The 19,475-nt window shown below is 47.3% G+C and overlaps 1 protein-coding gene across 3 annotated transcripts in view; it reads left to right on the top strand.

Moving 5' to 3' along the window:
* The window catches only part of SNTG2 (syntrophin gamma 2), a 417,829-nt gene that overhangs the window by 201,714 nt on the left and 196,640 nt on the right, over positions 1 to 19,475 (top strand). For all 3 annotated transcript variants that reach the window (XM_024242487.2, XM_063713807.1, XM_054548457.2), the window contains exons 7-8: positions 9,798 to 9,885; positions 16,933 to 17,024. In XM_024242487.2, coding sequence (XP_024098255.2) covers positions 9,798 to 9,885; positions 16,933 to 17,024 — 180 coding nt within the window. The remainder of the gene's footprint in view (positions 1 to 9,797; positions 9,886 to 16,932; positions 17,025 to 19,475) is intronic.

Below are 19,475 nucleotides of genomic sequence, written 5' to 3'. Positions count from 1 at the left end.
CAGCTTTTGAGATGGGCGGCGCAGGCTGAAGATCTAACGTGGGAGGGGTGCAGGCACGCGTGGACTTGGGAGCCCTGGGCTGGAAGTGAGTGTGTAGGGGTGATGGCCACACAGAGTGTACAATCAAGGAATGCAAGCACTGCTCCCCACAGACCCCAGCATTCAGAACTCAGGAAGCAGAGCAGGGCCAGCAGACAGAGGGGATGCCCAGGAGGACCAGCTGGGCCAGGACAGGACACCGCAGACAAAGGAACCCCGCCGAGGAGCCAACGGCAAGAGACCAAGGGGTAGATGGAGCACAAACAAGTTCTTAAAAGCATTTTGCTGTGGAAGGGAACAGAGAAATGGCACAGGGCTGCCCATGGATGTTGCACTAAGGAAAGGTTTCATGGTAGAAGGGTTCCATGGCAAGGACTACTCTGAAGGGAAGGAAACCAGATAAAGGAAACATTGTGATGTAGGACAAGGCGAATGCACGGGGCAGAGGCTCAAAGGGAGGGATTCCTGTGGCCCTAGATAGATCGAGGGCAGCTCTTTTGTTGGGGGGGATGGGGAGACAGAACAGGCCTCAGACACGGCAAGTCGGCAGATCAGGAGTACACAGATGTTCACTTTTATCTGCACAGTGAACTGAGAGCTGTGATCAGCAGCTGAACAGGTGGAGGCTTCAGTGAAGAGAAGGAAGGAAACACCCATCTTGGGATAGGGAGGGAAAACAGGTTGGGGCGTGTCCTGCCCTACACTAGAGTCCTCTGAAGATGAACAGTCATGAATTTAGAGATTAACCAGCCAACACTTAACGTTTTTCTCCAGCCACAAAGTGCAGCCAGGGTGCAGCCACAGAGCAGGAGGAGACCTGGAGTTGAGTCCCTTGTTTCTGAACCATGACCATGACAGGTGAGGGCAGGACGAGGGACCAGGGGTTCGGTTTCAGGAGGAGGCAGTGAGGTCCCGGCTGGAGACAGCAAGGTGATGCTCGGGCTGCCATTTGAGACGTGGGTGGCTGAGCCCTGCCTGCGTGGGGGTAGGACATGAATGGGCCTGCAGTGAAAGAGGACCCAAGATGCTCAGAATAAAGATACCAGCGCAGGGCGGCAACTCTTGGTGAAACAGAGAGGTTTCCACGGTGATTGGGAGTGTGGCTGAGGAAGGTGGACAGTGAGACCCTTGGAGGCCAATCTGAGCATCTTAAACTCCTTCCCTGGTTATCCATAGAAATATGAATCCCTGGGGAATGCAGACAGGAAAAGTCATTTGCTCCAGGAAGCTGCAGGTCCCTGCATGGATTCACTCAGCATACCCCACGTGCAATTCAATCCCATACATTACTATTTAGCAGCAATAGTCAAAACTCGGCTTCTTCCTGACTCGGCCCCTTCCTCACCTCACCTTCCTTTCCCCTCCATCCCATCACTGCCAGCACCCTGCAGAGTGGCCACCAGTGCTGGTCCACTGGATGTGTCACTGGGGACTTGGTAAGTTTGGCAGGAAACGTCGAGTCCTGCCCTGGCTCTACCCCTGACCCATGCAGAACCCGGAGGTGCAGCTGAAGTGCACCCTGGCACTGCAGCTTGTGCATTGAAATGCACCCCGGCACTGTGGCTTGTGCACTGGAGTGCACCCCAGCACTGCGGCTTGTGCATTGAAATGCACCCCGGCACTGCGGCTCATGCGCTGAATGCACCCCGGCGCTGCGGCTTGTGCATTGAAATGCACCCCGGCACTGTGGCTCGTGCACTGGAGTGCACCCCGGCACTGCAGCTCCTGCGTTGAAGTGCACCTGGCACTGCGGCTCGTGCGCTGGAGTGCAACCAGCACTGTGGCTCATGCGTACTTGGCAAAAGCCCCCCAGACACTCACACGTGCACAAGGATGCCAGACAGGAGGGAAGGTGTCCAAGAAGAGGCCTTCACACTTAGAAAAAGTCCAGGGCTGTGCACGTCCCTCACATCCATAAGTAGGTTCCTTATGTATAACAGAGACTGGGTTTCAATGTTGAAAGGATACTGGCAATGAGAATGCAAGCTCATTAAGAATGAAGAGTTTCGTAGGCTAAGGTCTGTTTCTTTATTAACATAGTGCATTTAAGCAGAAATGAGTTAAGTCATTTTCCGTGGAGAACTACAGTAGAGTTTTTCTCTGTTGATGTCACAGAATTTTTTCAGACTCTGGAAATAACTCAGCTTCTGGGGTGCGCAGACTAGAGATGTGCTGTAGGAATGTGCTCAGCCTGCCCCGTGGGTGATATGAGCCCAGCACCACAATGCTCTGGGAGGTTTTTGAAGCTATCTATCCTAAAGCTATAGATAGATATTTTATGTATCACTTAATAAGGGAGAAGGAGTTTGCCTTAGGCAGTTTTCTTTAAAAGTCTCATTGCTCTAGGCACAAAAGTTAGCGTTTCAAAGTTACCTTGGCCGGCCGGCAGGTTTGGTACGGCCCATCCTGTAGACATTCCTAGCAGTGCACACTCAGGTGGGGGCTCATGGTGATAAGTAGATTCAGCATCATGCCCAAAGGGCCCAGTTGCATAAACTGTTTTTTGTCTTAAATGATGTGCTGCTGACTATGGCAGTATGTAAGGATACTCGAATCATTTCTAATAAAATATAATAAAAGTATCCTGGTTTTAAAACTAATTAGGGGAGTTATTCATAAATTAAACCTTCTCTTTACTCACTCAAGTTCATGTGAAGGAAGCATTTAAAAATTTACATAGAAAAGTAGAAAATTATTATTTTTTAAAATTTATCAACATCTGAGTACACTATGAGAAGTGGTTCAAGGAAACAGGATGAATTAGTGGGATGTGACTGTCCACATGGACCACTCTCCGTTTCCAGTGGGGGAAGACATGCAGAGGAGACTCCTGTGTGTTTAGCGTGGCACCAGGTGCCTGGCTCCTGGGCTTAGCTTCTGTAAAAGAGAAGAAGTGAGAAAGAAAGAAGAGTATTCATGACAATCGAATAACACATCAGTGCACATTTCCAAATCATGTTTCAAGTGACCTATGTGTAAGCACGCCAAAGTGTATCTTTTAGGGAGGTGCATTTCACCATGGTTGGGATTTGGGGCAGGCAGGCACAGCACGGCCAGGGGGGTGAGGGAATTAAAGGTGTGTGCAGGGAAGGGTTACAGTGATGATTCTTGGAATTTAGCCTGAATAAAGGGGAATGTAAGGCCACGGCATAGTAAGAAGAAGAGAGAGAGCTGTCATTGCCAGTCGTGGTAAGTCTCCATAGGGCTGCAGTGTCGTGTGTGCAGGAGGGCTCTAGGGAGCACACCGGAAGACAGGAATGGTAGTTGGGTGCTTGATTTAAAGTACAGAACCCTTGCAGATGTTGATAACAGCAAGGTCTAATGCAAGGTCTTGGAATGTGTTACTAAAGTGGGGTGGATGGCAGATCATAGAGGAGAGGAAGTCTGCGTGTGGGTGTCCGTGTGTGTGTCCGTATGTGTGCCTATGTGTGCATGTATGTGTCCACGGCTGTACCTGTCTGTGCACGTGTGTCTGTGTGTGTGTGCATGTGTGTGCCTGTGTGTGTGTATGCATGGGTGTGCATATGTGGGTGTGGGTGTGTGAGTGCATGAGTGTGTATGGGGAATTACATCTGAATGTGTGTGAGTGCATGTTTATGTGGGAGGATGTGTTTGAGTGCATGTGTGTGTATGCAGGTGTGTGTGCATGTGTGTGTATGTGGGGGGGTGTGTATGTGTGTGACTGTGTTTCTTCTCATGGATCTTTATTCAACATAAACTCACATTTTTTTCCAGAACATGTGGGGCATTCACAATTATTTAGGCCACAAGGAACCCAAGAAGAAACACAACACAGATGATATCTAGTAAACAAGATGACAAATGCTTTTAAAAATATCCACACTTCTGGAAACTTTAAAAATAGCTATACTGGTGTAAAAAGACAACATAAAGGAAAAAATACACAATACTAACATGAAAAATATTGAAGAACTTTGTATCAAAATTTGTGGAACACAAGTAGGGCTTAAGGGAAGACTGGTAATTTGTAGATACGTTTATTAGAAAACAAGAAAGCAAAGGAAAGAGCCATGTTGTCACCTTAGAATCTGAAGCAAGAGCAACAGAGAAGCCTGCAGGAGCAAAAAAAGAAAGAATAAAAATGAAGATGCGAATTTGCAGAAGAGAAAACATAGAGGACAAGTCAGAGAAAATAAATTAATACTAAAACTCCGTCTCCCAAGGTGGGCTTGTAATAACGCAAGATGCAGAGGCCTCTGAAAAGACTGAGGAAGAAATATTGGTTAAATTGCAAATATGATTAGGGATGAAAGGGGAGGGACTGAGAAACTACTCAACAGGAATTTGAGGATTGAGGATTCATTGAAGTAGTTACGGAACATTTGTAAAACGGAACACTGCGTCCGTGAGAAAGACTAGAAATACATGAATAATATGGGATAAGCTGCAAGATGTGTTAGATAAAGAAAGTATCATGTCTAACAGAGTTCAGGGCCTGTTTCAAGTGAAAATGGGGCAAATAAATGGGATACATGGTGTACATGGTGTATGAAAATTCTTGTACTGACCTCTTTATTCTCACATACTCACGCATCTACACAAGTGGCTGCTGGATTAAAATGCACATACATTGTATATCTGATCAATATGACCACACTGCCCTCAGACGAGAAAACATTCTTACAAAGGCATAGAATTTCCAGAAGAACACACACAATATCCCAGCGTCAGTTGTCTCTGAGATGTCAAACTAGGGATCTCGTAGGTATAAAAATCAGACTCTTTCATTGCATATGTTGTATTATTTCATATCTAAACTATCAAATGTGTTATATTTTTAATTAAAACTCAAGTTGCGTTGACCCGAGGCTGCTGGGTGTAGAACCGTGTGTTGTGCTCTTCTCTGCTCCCCTGGAAGCCTCCCTCAACAGGTCAAGTTTGCGACTCCACGGAGAAACTGCACTGATGTCACCAACTTCATGTACTGGGCTACTCACCAGCCCCTGTTTCAGACTGGACTTTGTGTCCCCCAGATTCACATGTCGAAGCCCTAACCCCTAAATGAGGGCATCAGGAGACAGAGACGGGGCCTCTGGAAGTGACTAGGGTGAGACGAGGTGATGAAGATGGCATCCTGGTGATGGGATCAGTGCCCTGTAAGAAGAAGCCCTCTGGAGCGTACTTCCTGTCTCCACCACGCAAGGACACAGCCAGAAGGCCAGGCCCTCACCAGGAAGGATCTGGCACCTTGCTGGCACCTGATCACAGACTCCCAGCCTCTGGAATTCTGAGGAAGGAACCTCTGCTGCTGAGAAGCCACCCAGGCATGGCTGAGCTGACTCAAACACCGCAGTAAATCCAATGGCTTCAGAGTCATTTCACAAGTGTGGGGAGATTTCATTTCATAGTTGACTCCTTTCTAAGGAAGAAGTGGACTTGGCTTACCTGTCAGAGTTTGACATGCTGGTGAACTGGAGGTTGGAACGCATCCTCCTGCCTTGACTTTGTCAGCGCAGAGCAGGTGTGCACTGTAATGGGAGCTGCAGGTGGAAGTTGGGAGAGGCCAGGCATGGTGGCTCACGCTTGTAATCCTAGCACTACGGGGCTAAGGTGGGAGGATCACTTGAATCTGGAAGGTCGAGACTGCAGTGAGCTATGATTGCACCACTGCCTTCCAGCCTGGGTGACAGTCAAAAAAAAAGAGAGCACATCTAGACTTTTAGTGTCTCAATCAAATTTAAATAATGGCAAATACATTGTGCACGAAAAGCTGCTTTTAGATGCTGTGTTGAAAGAGAGAGAGAGAAAGAGAGAGAGAGACAGAAAAGGGGAAAGCCTCCAGGCCATGGCTACTGGTGTTAATTTGCTGCAAAAAGCAGTGACTGCTGCTGTGGGCTGAAGGAGGCTGCCCTCTAGGCACGTGTGGGCCAGGGTCTCTCCCAGTGCCATCAGGCTTGGGGCCATGATTCCAGGAGGGAGAAATCTTTGAAGGCATTGGTTGAATTTAGTAGCATCAATGGTCAACATTCAGTTATTCTGTTCATACACTACATATATGCTTCAAACTAAATAAAAAATAAGACTGATAACAAATTGAATGCCTTTGTCTTGTTCGGGTATTTTAAAGTCCCCAAAAAATCAAGGCAAGGTAAACATTTGGGATTAAAAAATAATAATAAATTGAAGCTAAATCCAGTCTTTAATTAAAAGTACTCGTTTGGCTGGGCGCGGTGGCTCACGCCTGTAATCCCAGCACTTTGGGAGGCCGAGGTGGGCAGATCACGAGATCAGGAGATTGAGACCATCCTGGCTAACACGGTGAAACCCCGTATCTACTAAAAATACAAAAAATTAGCCGGGCGAGATGGCGGGCTCCTGTAGTCCCAGCTACGCGGGAGGCTGAGGCAGGAGAATGGCGTGAACCCGGGAGGCGGAGCTTGCAGTAAGCCAAGATTGCGCCACTGCACTCCAGCCTGCGCGACAGCGAGACTCCGTCTAAAAAACAAAAAAAAAACCATGTTCATTTTCAGGCTACTCTGCCTCTCTCTATTGATTGGTTCTGTTACTTCTGACAAAATTGTCCATTATGATAAGTGTAGATTCCTGGAAGCAAGGGATGGCAGATTTTCCTGCTTCAATCCACAGTCATTCTCCAGAAAAACTGGGGAAAGTCACTGAATAGACTCACTTACCTCGGGTGTGGAGGTGGGCAGGGAGGTGTCCACACCTCAACGATTCCCAACAAGGACTTCAGGCACACTGGCTGGGGGACAGACTCACATACGGGAGCTGTGTGTGGCCTGGTCCTTTGGGAGGAGGGCAGCCTGTTTAAGGATGGGGCACGGTAAGCTTCATGAATCTCAAACTGCTCTTGTCCTGGTGACGTTTTGCCTTTTAAAATTACACTGCACTGAGCTCCCGGGACAACTAGGGTATTACAGTGGCTGTCACTTGCTGGGAGGTGGTTGGACAGTGGACAGCGGAGGTCTGTGTGATCTCCTCTCTCACACCGCCCACTCTGCACCTCCAGGAACGAGGGCTTGCAGGAACTTGTGAGAGTCCAGCCCTTCCATGTAGAAAGGAAGGGTGTCGTCGCCATCATGAACCCCGTTTGTCAAAGGAGAGCTTCGGTTCTACTTCTTTTCACCAAAGAGGAGAAGAAAATTCAGATTTGGTAGTTTTCTCCAGGATCTTGTGCAGGGGGGAGGATAGAATCAGACAAATCTGCTAGTGGTTAAGCTTTGACACTTTCTGGGAGTTGGTCAGAGGAGGGCTTCTATTTCACAGTCACTTTGCACTGCAGCAGCCTGTATGAAGACAGGATGTGGACGTCAGAGACAGGCGTCTCACAAGGGTGCACGTGTACTGAACAGCAGAGGAGGAAAGACGCCTTGGAGACAGCCGGCGGGAGAGACCTGGCTCAGCCCTATGGGGGGCCCAGCCTGTGGTGCATGACAGGAAGGAAGTGCTGCAGGGTCACAGGAAGTGGGCATCTGAAGCCTCCCAACTGGAAGTGGGCTTGTGAGGGATCCCAACAGGAAGTGGGCATGTGGAACCTTCCCAACAGGAAGTGGGAAGCCTCCCAACAGGAAGTGAGTGTGTGAAGCATTCCCAACAGGAAGCCTCCCAACAGGAAGTGAGTGTGTGAAGCATCCCAACAGGAAGTGGGCCTGTGAAGCCTCCCAACAGGAAGTAGGCGTGTGAAGTGTGAAGCCTCCCAACAGGAAGTAGGCATGTGAAGTGTGAAGCCTCCCAACAGGAAGTAGGCGTGTGAAGTGTGAAGCCTCCCAACAGGAGGTGGGTGTGTGAGGCCTCCCAATAGGAAGTGGGCATGGGAAGCCTCCCAATAGGAAGTGGGTGTGTGAAGTCTTCCCAACAGGAAGTGAGTGTGTGAAGCATCCCAATAGGAAGCGGGCCTGTGAAGCCTCCCAATAGGAGGTGGGCATGTGAAGCCTCCAACAGGAGGTGGGCGTGTGAGGCCTCCCAACAGGAAGTGGGCATATGAGGCCTCCCAACAGGAAGTGGCGTGTGAGGCCTCCCAACAGGAAGTGGGCGTGTGAAGCCTCCCAACAGCACCTGCGACCTGGAGGCCATCAGCACAGGGTCACCAGCCACATGGAAGTAGATGAGGAGGGGAGGGAGAAGAAAGGATGTTGAAAATGCTCAGTGGCATTACGGGAGCATTTCTGCAGTTCTGTTTCCAGTCTGGAGTTTTTAGTGGGATTTCATGAGGTAAAAGGGATGAGGCTGTCCTATGAGGTCAAGATCTATGTGAAAGCACCGACATATGTAAGGTTGTCCACAGGCATGGCCCAGGTGGGGCGGCTCAGAGGGCCAGGAGGGAGCACCAGTGGTGGAGGTGGACCAGCCATGCCAGATAGAAATGTCCTCAGGTGAAATAGGAAGGCATTTATGTTGGATCTCAGGCCATGGGAACTTTCAGACTTTCTAAATCCAGTCTTCAAAACCCACTCAAGCTACATCAGGTGTCTTAGGGAGCTGTGCAGAACTGTAATCCTCCAGGTAGGCAATGACGGGCATGGAAAGTGACTGAAGAAATGAGGAGGAAAGATCAGGGGGAGCGATGAAGTGGGGCAGGAACCTGCTCAAATTTTGGACAGGCTCCATGTAGAGGAGAGGGTGAGGTGGGATATGCCTGGCCTAGGAGGATGAAATGAGGTAGGAACTTGTCCAAACTGTTGGCAGGCCCTGTGTAGAGGAGAGGGCGGGGTGGGCTATGCCTGGCCTAGGAGGATGAAGTAGAGCAGGAACCTGCTCAAACTGTGGACAGGCTCCGTGTAGAGGAAAGGATGAGGTGGGATATGCCTGGCCTAGGAGGATGAAGTAGACCAGGAACCGGCTTAAACTGTGGACAGGCTCCATGTAGAGGAGAGTGTGAGGTGGGATATGCCTGGCCTAGGAGGATGAAGTGTGGTAGAAACCTGCCCAAACTGTTGGCAGGCTCCATGTAGAGGAAAGGGTGAGGTGGGATATGCCTGGCCTAGAAGGATGAAGTGTGGTAGGAACCTGCTCAAACTGTTGGCAGGCTCTGTGTAGAGGAGAGGGTGGGGTGGGCTATACCTGGCCTCGGAGGAGGAGGATATGGCAGAGGAGGGTTATGCATTATGGGAAGACACAGGTGCATGTGCAGTGAATTCTGAAACACACAGCTTTGCAGCGTCTAGACTTTTAGTGTCTCAATCAGATTTAAACAATGGCAAATAAATTGTGCACAAGCTGATTTTAGAGGCTGTGTTGAAACATACGGGATTGTATGTCAGGTGACTAAAACAGTTTGTATAATTTGAAATTCCAGCACAGAACTAAGTTCCATCCTTTTGAAGTGATAGCCACTAATTTCCTGAGAACTAAAGCGTCATTTAAATCTTTAAATTAGTATTTGTGGTTTGTTGTGTCACAGTTAATCCACGTTTTGCCAGTGACTGAACACAGGCTGTTTGTAGTAACAAACTGATTTCTCCGAGGGTATTATTTTCTGGTAGATTGCATTCATAGGGATGCAGAGAGCATTCCTATGATGTGTTGTGGGTGATACGGGCAGACCCCTGCTCACTCATGCACTTGTTTACGCAGATAGAGTGTGGGAGGTAGGTGGTCTCGGAGGTGATAACCGCTCACTCTTTACTCCAGCTGAAGCCCACAAAGTTTTCCATGTTTCAGAGGTAACTATGAACTTTGAATTCTTGGGAAATAGGAGAGGCAGAGAGATTTTAGTTTTTAATTCTGTGTCTGGTTCTTTTGTGGTGGTAAAGTAGCTATTTTTGTCATATTGACAGGTGCATCTTCTGAGAAATGCTGGCGATGAAGTTACCATCACCGTTGAGTATCTCAGGGAAGCGCCGGCATTTCTGAAGCTCCCGTTAGGTAAGTGGGAAGAGGAGAAATGCCAGGGTGCTGGAGAAATTCCTTTTTTGCCACATTATTTATCCAAATGCTACCGCATGGACTGGGATATTAGTCATTTCCTGAGCATGCATTCAGAGAGAAGAAAAGTATAGGCAGGCACCATGGCATCACGTAGTCCCATGACGTTGTATGTTTTAACACATCCACGGGCTTTTTTAAAGGAAGTGTTATCAGACCGTGCTTCTCGACCGTGCTTCTCGTCATTTAACTACATGGTTGTTCCTTCCTGCAAACTCACCATGATTGTATTTATCTATATGTTAACATAGAAGCAAAGTTTACATTTAAAATACCTATGTTGACCTGAGAAATTTTCAGTGCAAAAAATGAAAATAATGGTACATTTATGCTATGAAGTCCCTGATATATTTTGGCACAAAGCTTGTAATCCTCTATTATACTTGAATTGTGACCCAATATGAAAGTGATGAACCCCAAATCTAGAAAAATGTTTTAGTGAAGATAGTTGTTGTAACTTTTACTAATGTTATTCAGCTGTCATGGCTTTATAAAGGTTGGAGTCACCACCATTCCTTTGATTTAGCAGAGGGCGTCACTGCCCTCTCTTTGTGGGTCATCAAGAAAGGCCTTGAAGGCAAGGCCCAGGCTCCCCTGAAGTCAACATCTGCTGGTGGCTCAAACCCCATGGCATCCGATGTGGAATGAGGACCTCCCGCCGAGCCGACAGTCGGGTTCCTTCTCATGGGGGCTGGTGGGCTGTCCTTCCCGCCACTCTCTCATGGGAAGGAGCAGCTTCCCTCCCTGGGGGTTCATATTGGCTGTTTTACTTTCTCTCTCTCTTCCATTGATGTCCCCATTGTCAATGCCTTCCTTCTCTCCTGCCCCGAGTGGCCCGACTGTAGCTCTCAGGCACATCAGTAGTTGAGTTCTGATCATGCATTGGGTTTTTCAGTGATACAGGAGGGGGGCAGGGAAGTGCTGGGAGGAGAAGGGCGGGTCCATGGCGAGGGCTCCACCCCCAGGCCTGAGCCCGTGGACCTGAGTGAGGACAGGCACTCCTGTTCTTGCACCCAAATGTTGCGTTTTCCAGTACCACTCTGGCCTACCGCGCCCCCATCGGATGCCTACAACAACCCCAAGACCCTAGTGGGCAGAGACACAAGTGGCCGGATGTGGAGAAGAGCAGAGGAGTGGAAGAGCATGCTGACAGGCACCAGCAGACACTGGCAGGCTATCGACTGGCAGAATGATGTGGAGTTTGGCTGGGGTGGTTGGGCAAGAATCCAGGAGAAAACCACCTTGCCACTCCATGCCCCTTCTGGCTCTCCATCCATCTTCTGAGAGCTACCATCACTCCACAAAACCTTGTCCCAACCCTCCAAGCCCACGTGGGATCCAATTCTTCTGGTACGCTAAGGCAAGAACCCCGGGATTCAGAAAGCCCTCTGTCCTTGCGATAAGGCAGAGGGTCTAATTGAGCTGATTAACATAAGCCACCTACAGACGGTGGAACTAAAGCCTACAAGCTGCCTACAGATGGCAGAACTAAAGCCTACAAGCCTCCCACAGACGCCAGAACTAAAACCTACAAGCCACCTACAGACAGAACTAAAGCCTAGAAGCCGCCTACAGACAGCAGAACTAAAGCCTACAAGCCGCCTACAGACGGCAGAACTGAAACCTACAAGCCGCCCACAGACGGCAGAACTAAAGCCTACAAGCCGCCCACAGACTCCAGAACTGAAGCCTAGAAGCCGCCCACAGACGCCAGAACTGAAGCCTACAAGCCGCCCACAGACGGCAGTACTGAAGCCTACAAGCCGCCCACAGACGCCAGAACTGAAGCCTAGAAGCCGCCCACAGACGCCAGAACTGAAGCCTACAAGGCGCCCACAGACGGCAGAAATGAAGCCTAGAAGCCGCCCACAGATGCCAGAACTGAAGCCTACAAGGCGCCCACAGACGGCAGAAATGAAGCCTACAAGCCGCCCACAGACTCCAGAACTGAAGCCTAGAAGCCGCCCACAGACGCCAGAACTGAAGCCTAGAAGCCGCCCACAGATGCCAGAACTGAAGCCTACAAGCCGCCCACAGACGGCAGAAATGAAGCCTACAAGCCGCCCACAGACGCCAGAACTGAAGCCTAGAAGCCGCCCACAGATGCCAGAACTGAAGCCTACAAGGCGCCCACAGACGGCAGAAATGAAGCCTACAAGCCGCCCACAGACGGCAGTACTGAAGCCTACAAGCCGCCCACAGACGGCAGAACTAACAGAGCACCCTGGAACACACTCCCACTGGGGCTTCAGGAGCTGGAAACATCCACCCCTAGATGCTGCCACGGGTCAGAGCCCCAAAGCCTGCCCATCTCTATGGCACCCCCGCCAGAGGTTTGAGCAGTGGGGCACCGAAGAAGCGAGCCACTCCCCCATCACAAGCCCTGCAAGGGGGACAAGTGAACTTTTCCTGTTTCAGCAGTTGATGAAAAGCATCATTCGACTCATAGTGTGACTTCTGCTTTTATCTTCCTGAGCAACCAGTAACAAATCCATTTCAGCAACTCCATTTTTCCCATCGATCACAGCAGGATAACTATGCTAGTCACAATCTTAGGAAAATCGATCTTCCTGCCATTGTAGCAAACCTGGATCAGTAAGATTCACTGCATGCCTTGCCATCCTCAGAGACCACTCCCTCTGCTAGAAGGAGCCACGGGAGCATGGATGAAGACCTAGAGGGTTCTTGAGGAAAAAGAGTAAGGGGTGCTGAGGGGCTGTGCATGAGAAAGGCGAATATTCCCAGGGCCTTAGAGGCAGAACATGTTAGCAATCGGGCAAAAGTTCAAGGGCGCGAAATGTCGCCCGCGGCACAGTGGTGCACCCCCGGGGTTTTGAGAAACGTTGCTGTGAGTCGGGAAGGCGTGGACTTGATGAGGGCTGCACAGAAGTTCTTGCAGCCAGCAGGGAGACTCAGGTGTCAGACGCACATCAGGAGGCCCAGCAGTGAGCTCAGATGGCGGAGGAGGACTCACTTGCCAGGGGGCAGCATGAGTGTCTGAAGATTCTGAAGCAGCTGTGACCATCCAGGCTCACAAAGGAAGAAACTAAGACATTTCATAGATTTTTGCCAGAAAGAAAAGAAGAGAAGATAGTGGCTTGGACAGGAGGAGGTGGCATAGATAAAGAAGGAGACAAACAGAAAGCAGGGGGTGCTTTCTGATGTTGCTAAGTGGGGGGTGGGAGCCAGAGGACACTCACCCTGGGGCCGTTCCTGACTTCTCTCTTGGGCAAGGTGACTTCACAGGCAGAGTGAGATGGGTGCTGCGTCTAAGCCAGCTTCCGTGGGTGCCTTTGAAGGAGCAGAATTTAAGCAACAGCAGCAGCAAAATTGCAACGCCAGATCGCAGAGGAAGTGCCCCAGGCGGAGGTTTTCACCGTGAGCCCCTGCCTAGAGCCCCATAGCACTGAGCCTATGGGGCTCTGAGGATGGGCAGCTCTTGCAATTCTGGTGCCTGAGCCAGCGGGGCCGGAGGCTGTCTCTGTCGAGATTCACATCCTGATTAATGTCCGTGGGCTCCGCTAAAACCCGCAGGCTCCGGGGTCCATTGCCAGTGACCTAGTGACTTCTATGAGCGTTGCTGCTGGCGTCCTGAGCAGGGCTGTGCTGACTCTGACAGCTCTGCCTGGACAGGCCCAGCTGCACGGACCACCCCACATGTCCTCGGGCACATGCAGGAAAGGACAGCCTGGGGTGCAGATCACAGAGGCCAGGGGTGCTGAGTCCCCATTAATTCAATAAGTGTCTATTCTCCTTTTATTTCATTCTTTATAATGAAAAATGTTAAAATCTTAGTATCCATAATAATTTAAGCAAGACAGCCATAATCTCTCCATAAATTCAGGCGAAACGTCCTCTGCTGAATTCACACTGTGAAGGTAAAATTGCTGTGCCTGAGCAGACTTCACTTTCTGACTGCATGAAGCAGAAATCCACCGAGCAGCTCCAGTGAGTGGGGAAAGAGAGTATCACAGCAGATCTGTGCGGGAAAATGTCCAGTTTCCACATTTTAAAACGTTTATCAAAGAGAAAATATATAGCCGTTTGAGACTGAGTAAAAGTAGGGTTTTATTTTTCACTAGTCAGGCTCTTGGTCTTTTTATAAAGATATAATTCATACAACACAAAATTCACCATTTTAAAGTAACACTTCAGCAATTTTAAATATTTCACTACATTGTAGAGGCATTGCTACTGTCTAATTCCAAAACATGTCCATCATCCCAAAAATAAACCCTGTGCCAATTAGCAGTCAGCCCTGATTCTCCCCACCCCAGCCCTTGGCAGCCGGGAATTTCCCTCCTGTCTCTTTGTGGGTAATCAGGAAGGGCTTTGAAGGCAAGGCCCAGGCTCCCCTGAAGTCAACATCTGCTGGTGGCTCAAACCCTGTGGCATCCCACGTGGAATGAGGATCTCCATCTGCACCGGATGTTTTCTGTAATGGAATCCCGCACTGGGGAGTCTTTGTGTCTGGCGTCTTCCCCCAGTGTAGTTTCAGAGTCCACCCCCAATGTCGCGGGCATTGGTGCTGCATTCTTTTAGCTGAACAGCATCCGTCATAGGGAATATATCTGTGTATACGAACCCATGTACATACCCTTTGTATGGGTTTTGTTTATCCATTCATCAGCTGATGGGCGTTTGTCTTGCGTCTGTTTGGGGGATATTGTGAATTATACCGCCATGGGCATCCATGAATGCGTTTTTCTTCGGAGATGTTTTCCTTCCCACCGAGTGGATGCCGACGACTGGAATTGCTGGGTCCTCTGGTGACTCTAGGCTCAACTTTTTGAGTGGCTGCCAAATTATTTTCCACAGCAGCCGCACCATTTTACATTCCAACCAGCATTGCCTGAGGGTAATCTAAGTAGTTTTGATAGGTTAAGGTTAATTTTTTTTAAGATTAGGTGTTTTAATAAACATTGATCATATACTATATGTTTTCTAATATGATTGTTTATTTTTGACACCTGATAAAAATAAACTAAGTCTATTTTTATCATTAAGAATTCTTGATATTGGGTTTTAAAAAATAATGGACTTTTATTTGTGATAGAAGAAAGATATAACTTTTCACATTTCTGTTCTTGGATATGGATGACAAGATACCCATTCATCAGAAATAAATTTATAGAAATTTAGAGTGGAAGCGTGACTGTCAAATGTAAATTTATTGACTATTTACCTGTTCACTCATTCGGTCAATGGCGGCTTGGATCTGCTGTCATTAGTCATGTGTCTCCTGTGTCTACAGCATGAACTTTGGGATTTTGGAAGACTGCAGTCATTAAAAATATTTTGATTTTCCTCTCAAATTACTGATAAGGTGATTACGGATATAAATAACAGGCATTGGGAAAGAATTTCAAATAGGTAACAGTGAAATGTGCTTCTGAACGCTAGAGGGTAGATTCAGGCGCTGTCACAATGATCCCGTGAAATGCCGTGGGTGCTGTGTGGAGCACAGGCTGGTCCACAGCAGAGTCTTCACCAGACAGTAAACAGTGGTCAATGAAAAAGAAAAGTTCTTCATCTAGTAAAATTGACAACTACCCTTTAAAAGTTAAGCAATTCTTATTTCTCCCAGAGTTCTCTAAGTTTCTCAATATCTTAATTTTCACAAAGGAATATGGTATGAAGTGTTTTCTAAAATTATGGGTCTTTGTAGATATTAAACAGCTGGACAAAGGGTAACAGTGAGCCATGGTAACTTGCTGAATGTTGCACATCACATTTGCAGAGGCAGATTGGAGGTTAGAGGGTCTTGAGCCTCCAAGCCATATCGCGTTCCTGTCTGCACCAAGCGAGGCTGGTGGTCACATTATGACTTTGCATATGTGGTGCCAATTGTTCTTCACTTTAATCCCAGGAAATAGACGGCACAACAGGGCATCCCAAATACAAATGCACAGAACTATGTCCACCAGGCTTTCTTTGGCTTCACAGGGGTCTTTCCTGCAAGAAGCCAGTGTGCAAGTTCAAGCCTCCATTCTGCAACAGCACCATGTGGTTGTGATGATTGATGGCTGGCTGCTGACAGGTCCTCCTGCTAGTGCTATTCTCAGTGCTTCTTTCCTCTTTCCAGGCACTCAGGTGATCTAACAACAGGGCCTGCTCTCCACTCAGGGATGCGTCAAAGGCTCCTTTCTCAGTGTTGGGAGGTCTCTGTTCCACCTGGCTGGGAATCTGGCATGGTCAGGCTGCTGTGTTCACAGATCTGTCTTTACGTGGCAATACCACAAAAATGCTGGGCTGAAACACTAAGCCACATGGGAGCTGCCCACTCTTACAGTCCAGACTGAAGATATTGGTGGGAAGGGACAAAAAAGGAACAAATACAGCCTTTCTCCCTGAGCTGTTCCCAGGACCTTGGAAATGGAATGAAAGCGCTCTACATCCCCTGGGTAATCCATGCAGCATGAAGATCTATGAACTGGCTTGCTTCTGTTTAGCAGGTGTAAGCTCTGGTTGCAAGAGCCTGTATTTCCAGCGAAATTATGTTATGAGCACCTGTTTTACCTGTAATGTGCTAAGTGCTTTGAGTGTGAGCTTTTCAATATTGTCTCTGGAAAAAACCTTTTGAGTGGCCTGGTATGATCATCTCCTTTCAAAAGAGAACACTACAATCACAGAAGGGGCCTTGTGCTGACCATTCCAGGGGGGCATGTTGACAGGGAGGGCCTGAGCTGCTGGGGGCACACCTTCCTGATGCTGTCCCTCCACCCTGGGGAGCCCTCACAGGAGCCGGCAGTGGTCCCTCCCTTCAATCTGAGGTCAGAGCTTGGTGAGGAGACCATATCATGGCAGGAAAGTCAGAGGCCATTGGGGATGACCCAGCCCATAACTGGACATCAGCTTCTCTGAGAGTGACCAGGCATTTTGGCGCTGGTGACTTCCCATGCACAGGTAGAACTGAAGTCACTGCATGGTCACAGTGTGCTTTGTCGGTGGCACCAATTGGAAGGAACTTCTCTTGTTTTGCTGCAGGGTCCCCAGGGCCATCCAGCGACCACAGCAGTGGGGCCTCCTCTCCCCTCTTTGACAGTGGTTTGCATCTGAACGGAAACTCCAGTACCACAGTAAGCATATAGATTTTTGTTAAATTTTATTTTAACAGAAATATCAGTAGCCCAGAGATAATCTCTAGACAGAATTAAAAAGATGCTGTACTGCCCAGTGAAGATAACTGTGATAGTTTGAGAGGAAATACACAGATTGAAGGTGCTGTTCTGTTGACATTTACTCCCACGTGGACACATCCTGATTGCATTATAGGATATTTTAAGTTCATAATTCACAGCATCTCAGTGAGCAGGCAAGAATTCTTTGAGTCCTGCCTCTGACTTACATATCACCGTGACTGTAGGAAGGACTGCAGGTTATTTTTAGGAAAGGTCTGTGAGACTCCCATGAATTTCTTAACAGAAAACACCTAAGGAGGTATGAACACTGTATAATGCAGTGAGTTTTAATCACATTCTAAATATCCACCCTCCCAAGAAAACCAGACTTGAGCAAAAAGGAGAACTTGCAGCTCCCTGGGACATGGGGCTCCCACCCTCCTCCCTCAGAAGCCTGGGCTCTGAGAGAACCTGCAGCTCCCTGGGGCATGGGGCTCACACTCTCCTTCCTCAGAAGCCTGGGCTCTGAGAGAACCTGCAGCTCCTTGGGGCACAGGGCTCACGCCCTCCTCTCTCAGAAGCCTGGGCTCTGACTCCCGCAGGGTGACCTGTGAGCTGCGCCCCTTGGGGAATTCATCATCCACAGAGGCATTAGTGCAGGAGAAATGTAGAATCCTGTAAGCAGTTTGAAAAAATGTTTTATTATAAATCATTCCAGTCATATCATCAAAATGACCGGATACTTCATACACAGGGAGAACCTAGAGAAAAATATTCATGTTTGTACAATCTATGTTTAAAATATCTGACTACTCCATTTCTAACCATTTAATTGAGCTCTTGATAATTAAAAATTGCATTTAGACTCTGTGTCAGTTATGAAGCAAAATAATAAAACAAATGCCCATGAAATTGCAGTTCTAATCAATAATTAGAATATTGTCCCTAGCTTTCCAACTGTACAGTCTTCCATACTCCATTTTCTGGCCTGCCCAGAGATATAAGGCATCCTGAATTTTGTGTTTGTCATTTTCTTGATTGAAAAAAAGTTTTATCCATATATATATATATATGTAAAATTTCATTTTATTGCAAGGCTTATAAAATATTATTCTGCCATAGTCTTCTGAGATTTGCATGTTTACTTACTGTTTGTTTCTATGAGGTTTTTTGCTGTGTGATATTTCACTACAGTTTATCCATTGTCAGTTGCCTGTGGACACTTTGCCTTTGTTTTATGTTTGTTTTTCTAGTTTATCATCATTAAAACAAGTGCAGCCATAAAGATACTTATAAATGTCTCTTGGCTATTCTATAAGGTAGGATTTCTGAGTGCTAGATTATACTAGGATGTTCTATTTTCAAAATAACAGCAAGTTTTCTACAAAAGTGGCTGTGCAGTTTATATTCACACAGCTCTGGGAAATTCCAGTTGAGCCACAGCCTCTACAGTGCTAGGTAATTTTTGACTTAATATTCGAAGTACAGTAGCTGTAAAATGGTTCTCTCTCTGGGGCTCTATTTCATTTCCATCATTACTAATGAGTTTTGTTTACTTTTTCTATTTGTATTTTCCTTTGGTTTTTCCTCTTCTGTGAAATGCTGTTTATCTCTTTGGCACATTACTGTTAAGGTGATCTTTTTTCTTACAAATCCATTGAAATGTTTAATATACACTTGGTAATAATATTTTGGTAGTAATGGGTTAAAAATCTCTTCCTACAGCTTATAACTTGTCTTTTTCATTTTGTTTGTGCTATCTTCTGTGGTTTCGTGGTTTTAGGATTTTTGTTTAAGAAATCTTTCTTAAGTTCATAAAGACACTTCCTTATATTTTCCTCTAAATATTGTTAACGTTTGCTTTTCACATTAGGTCTCTAAATCCCATGAGATCTGCTTTTATTAAACCTGTGAAAGGTAGAGTTCCAGGTGCATTTTTATGGGTAACCAGTTGTCTCAACACTGTTTCTGGGTGATCTGCAATGCCACGGCTCACATGTAACCAGCACCATGAGCACAGGCATGTGCTGCTGAGACCTCTGTTGTATTCTGTTGGTCAATATCAACGGCAATATCACACTATGTAATTACTAGGTATTTATAATCAATTTGTGTCATCTGTAGGCCTTGCCCTCTTGCCACCTCCTAACTCACTCTATTTTTTCCATCCTCTCTCTTTGTTTTTTCTTGTGAATTTCAATAGCTCTTGATACAGTTCTACAAAAGACAGTGTTGGGATTTTGACTGTAATTGCCAGATTTACTGGGAGAATCAAACCTTTCTGACTCACCTTTCCTGCTTATGGAAAGCATATTTATTTGTGCTATCTTTGAATTAATACTGCTCCATTTCTTTCCATATTCTTTAATATTTTCCTACAGAGTCTTTTTAAAATTAATTTTACAAGAG

The sequence above is a fragment of the Pongo abelii genome, chromosome 12 (genome assembly GCF_028885655.2).
Source record: "Pongo abelii isolate AG06213 chromosome 12, NHGRI_mPonAbe1-v2.0_pri, whole genome shotgun sequence".
Taxonomy (NCBI): domain Eukaryota; kingdom Metazoa; phylum Chordata; class Mammalia; order Primates; family Hominidae; genus Pongo; species Pongo abelii.
This window is presented reverse-complemented; position numbering and strand designations above follow the sequence as displayed.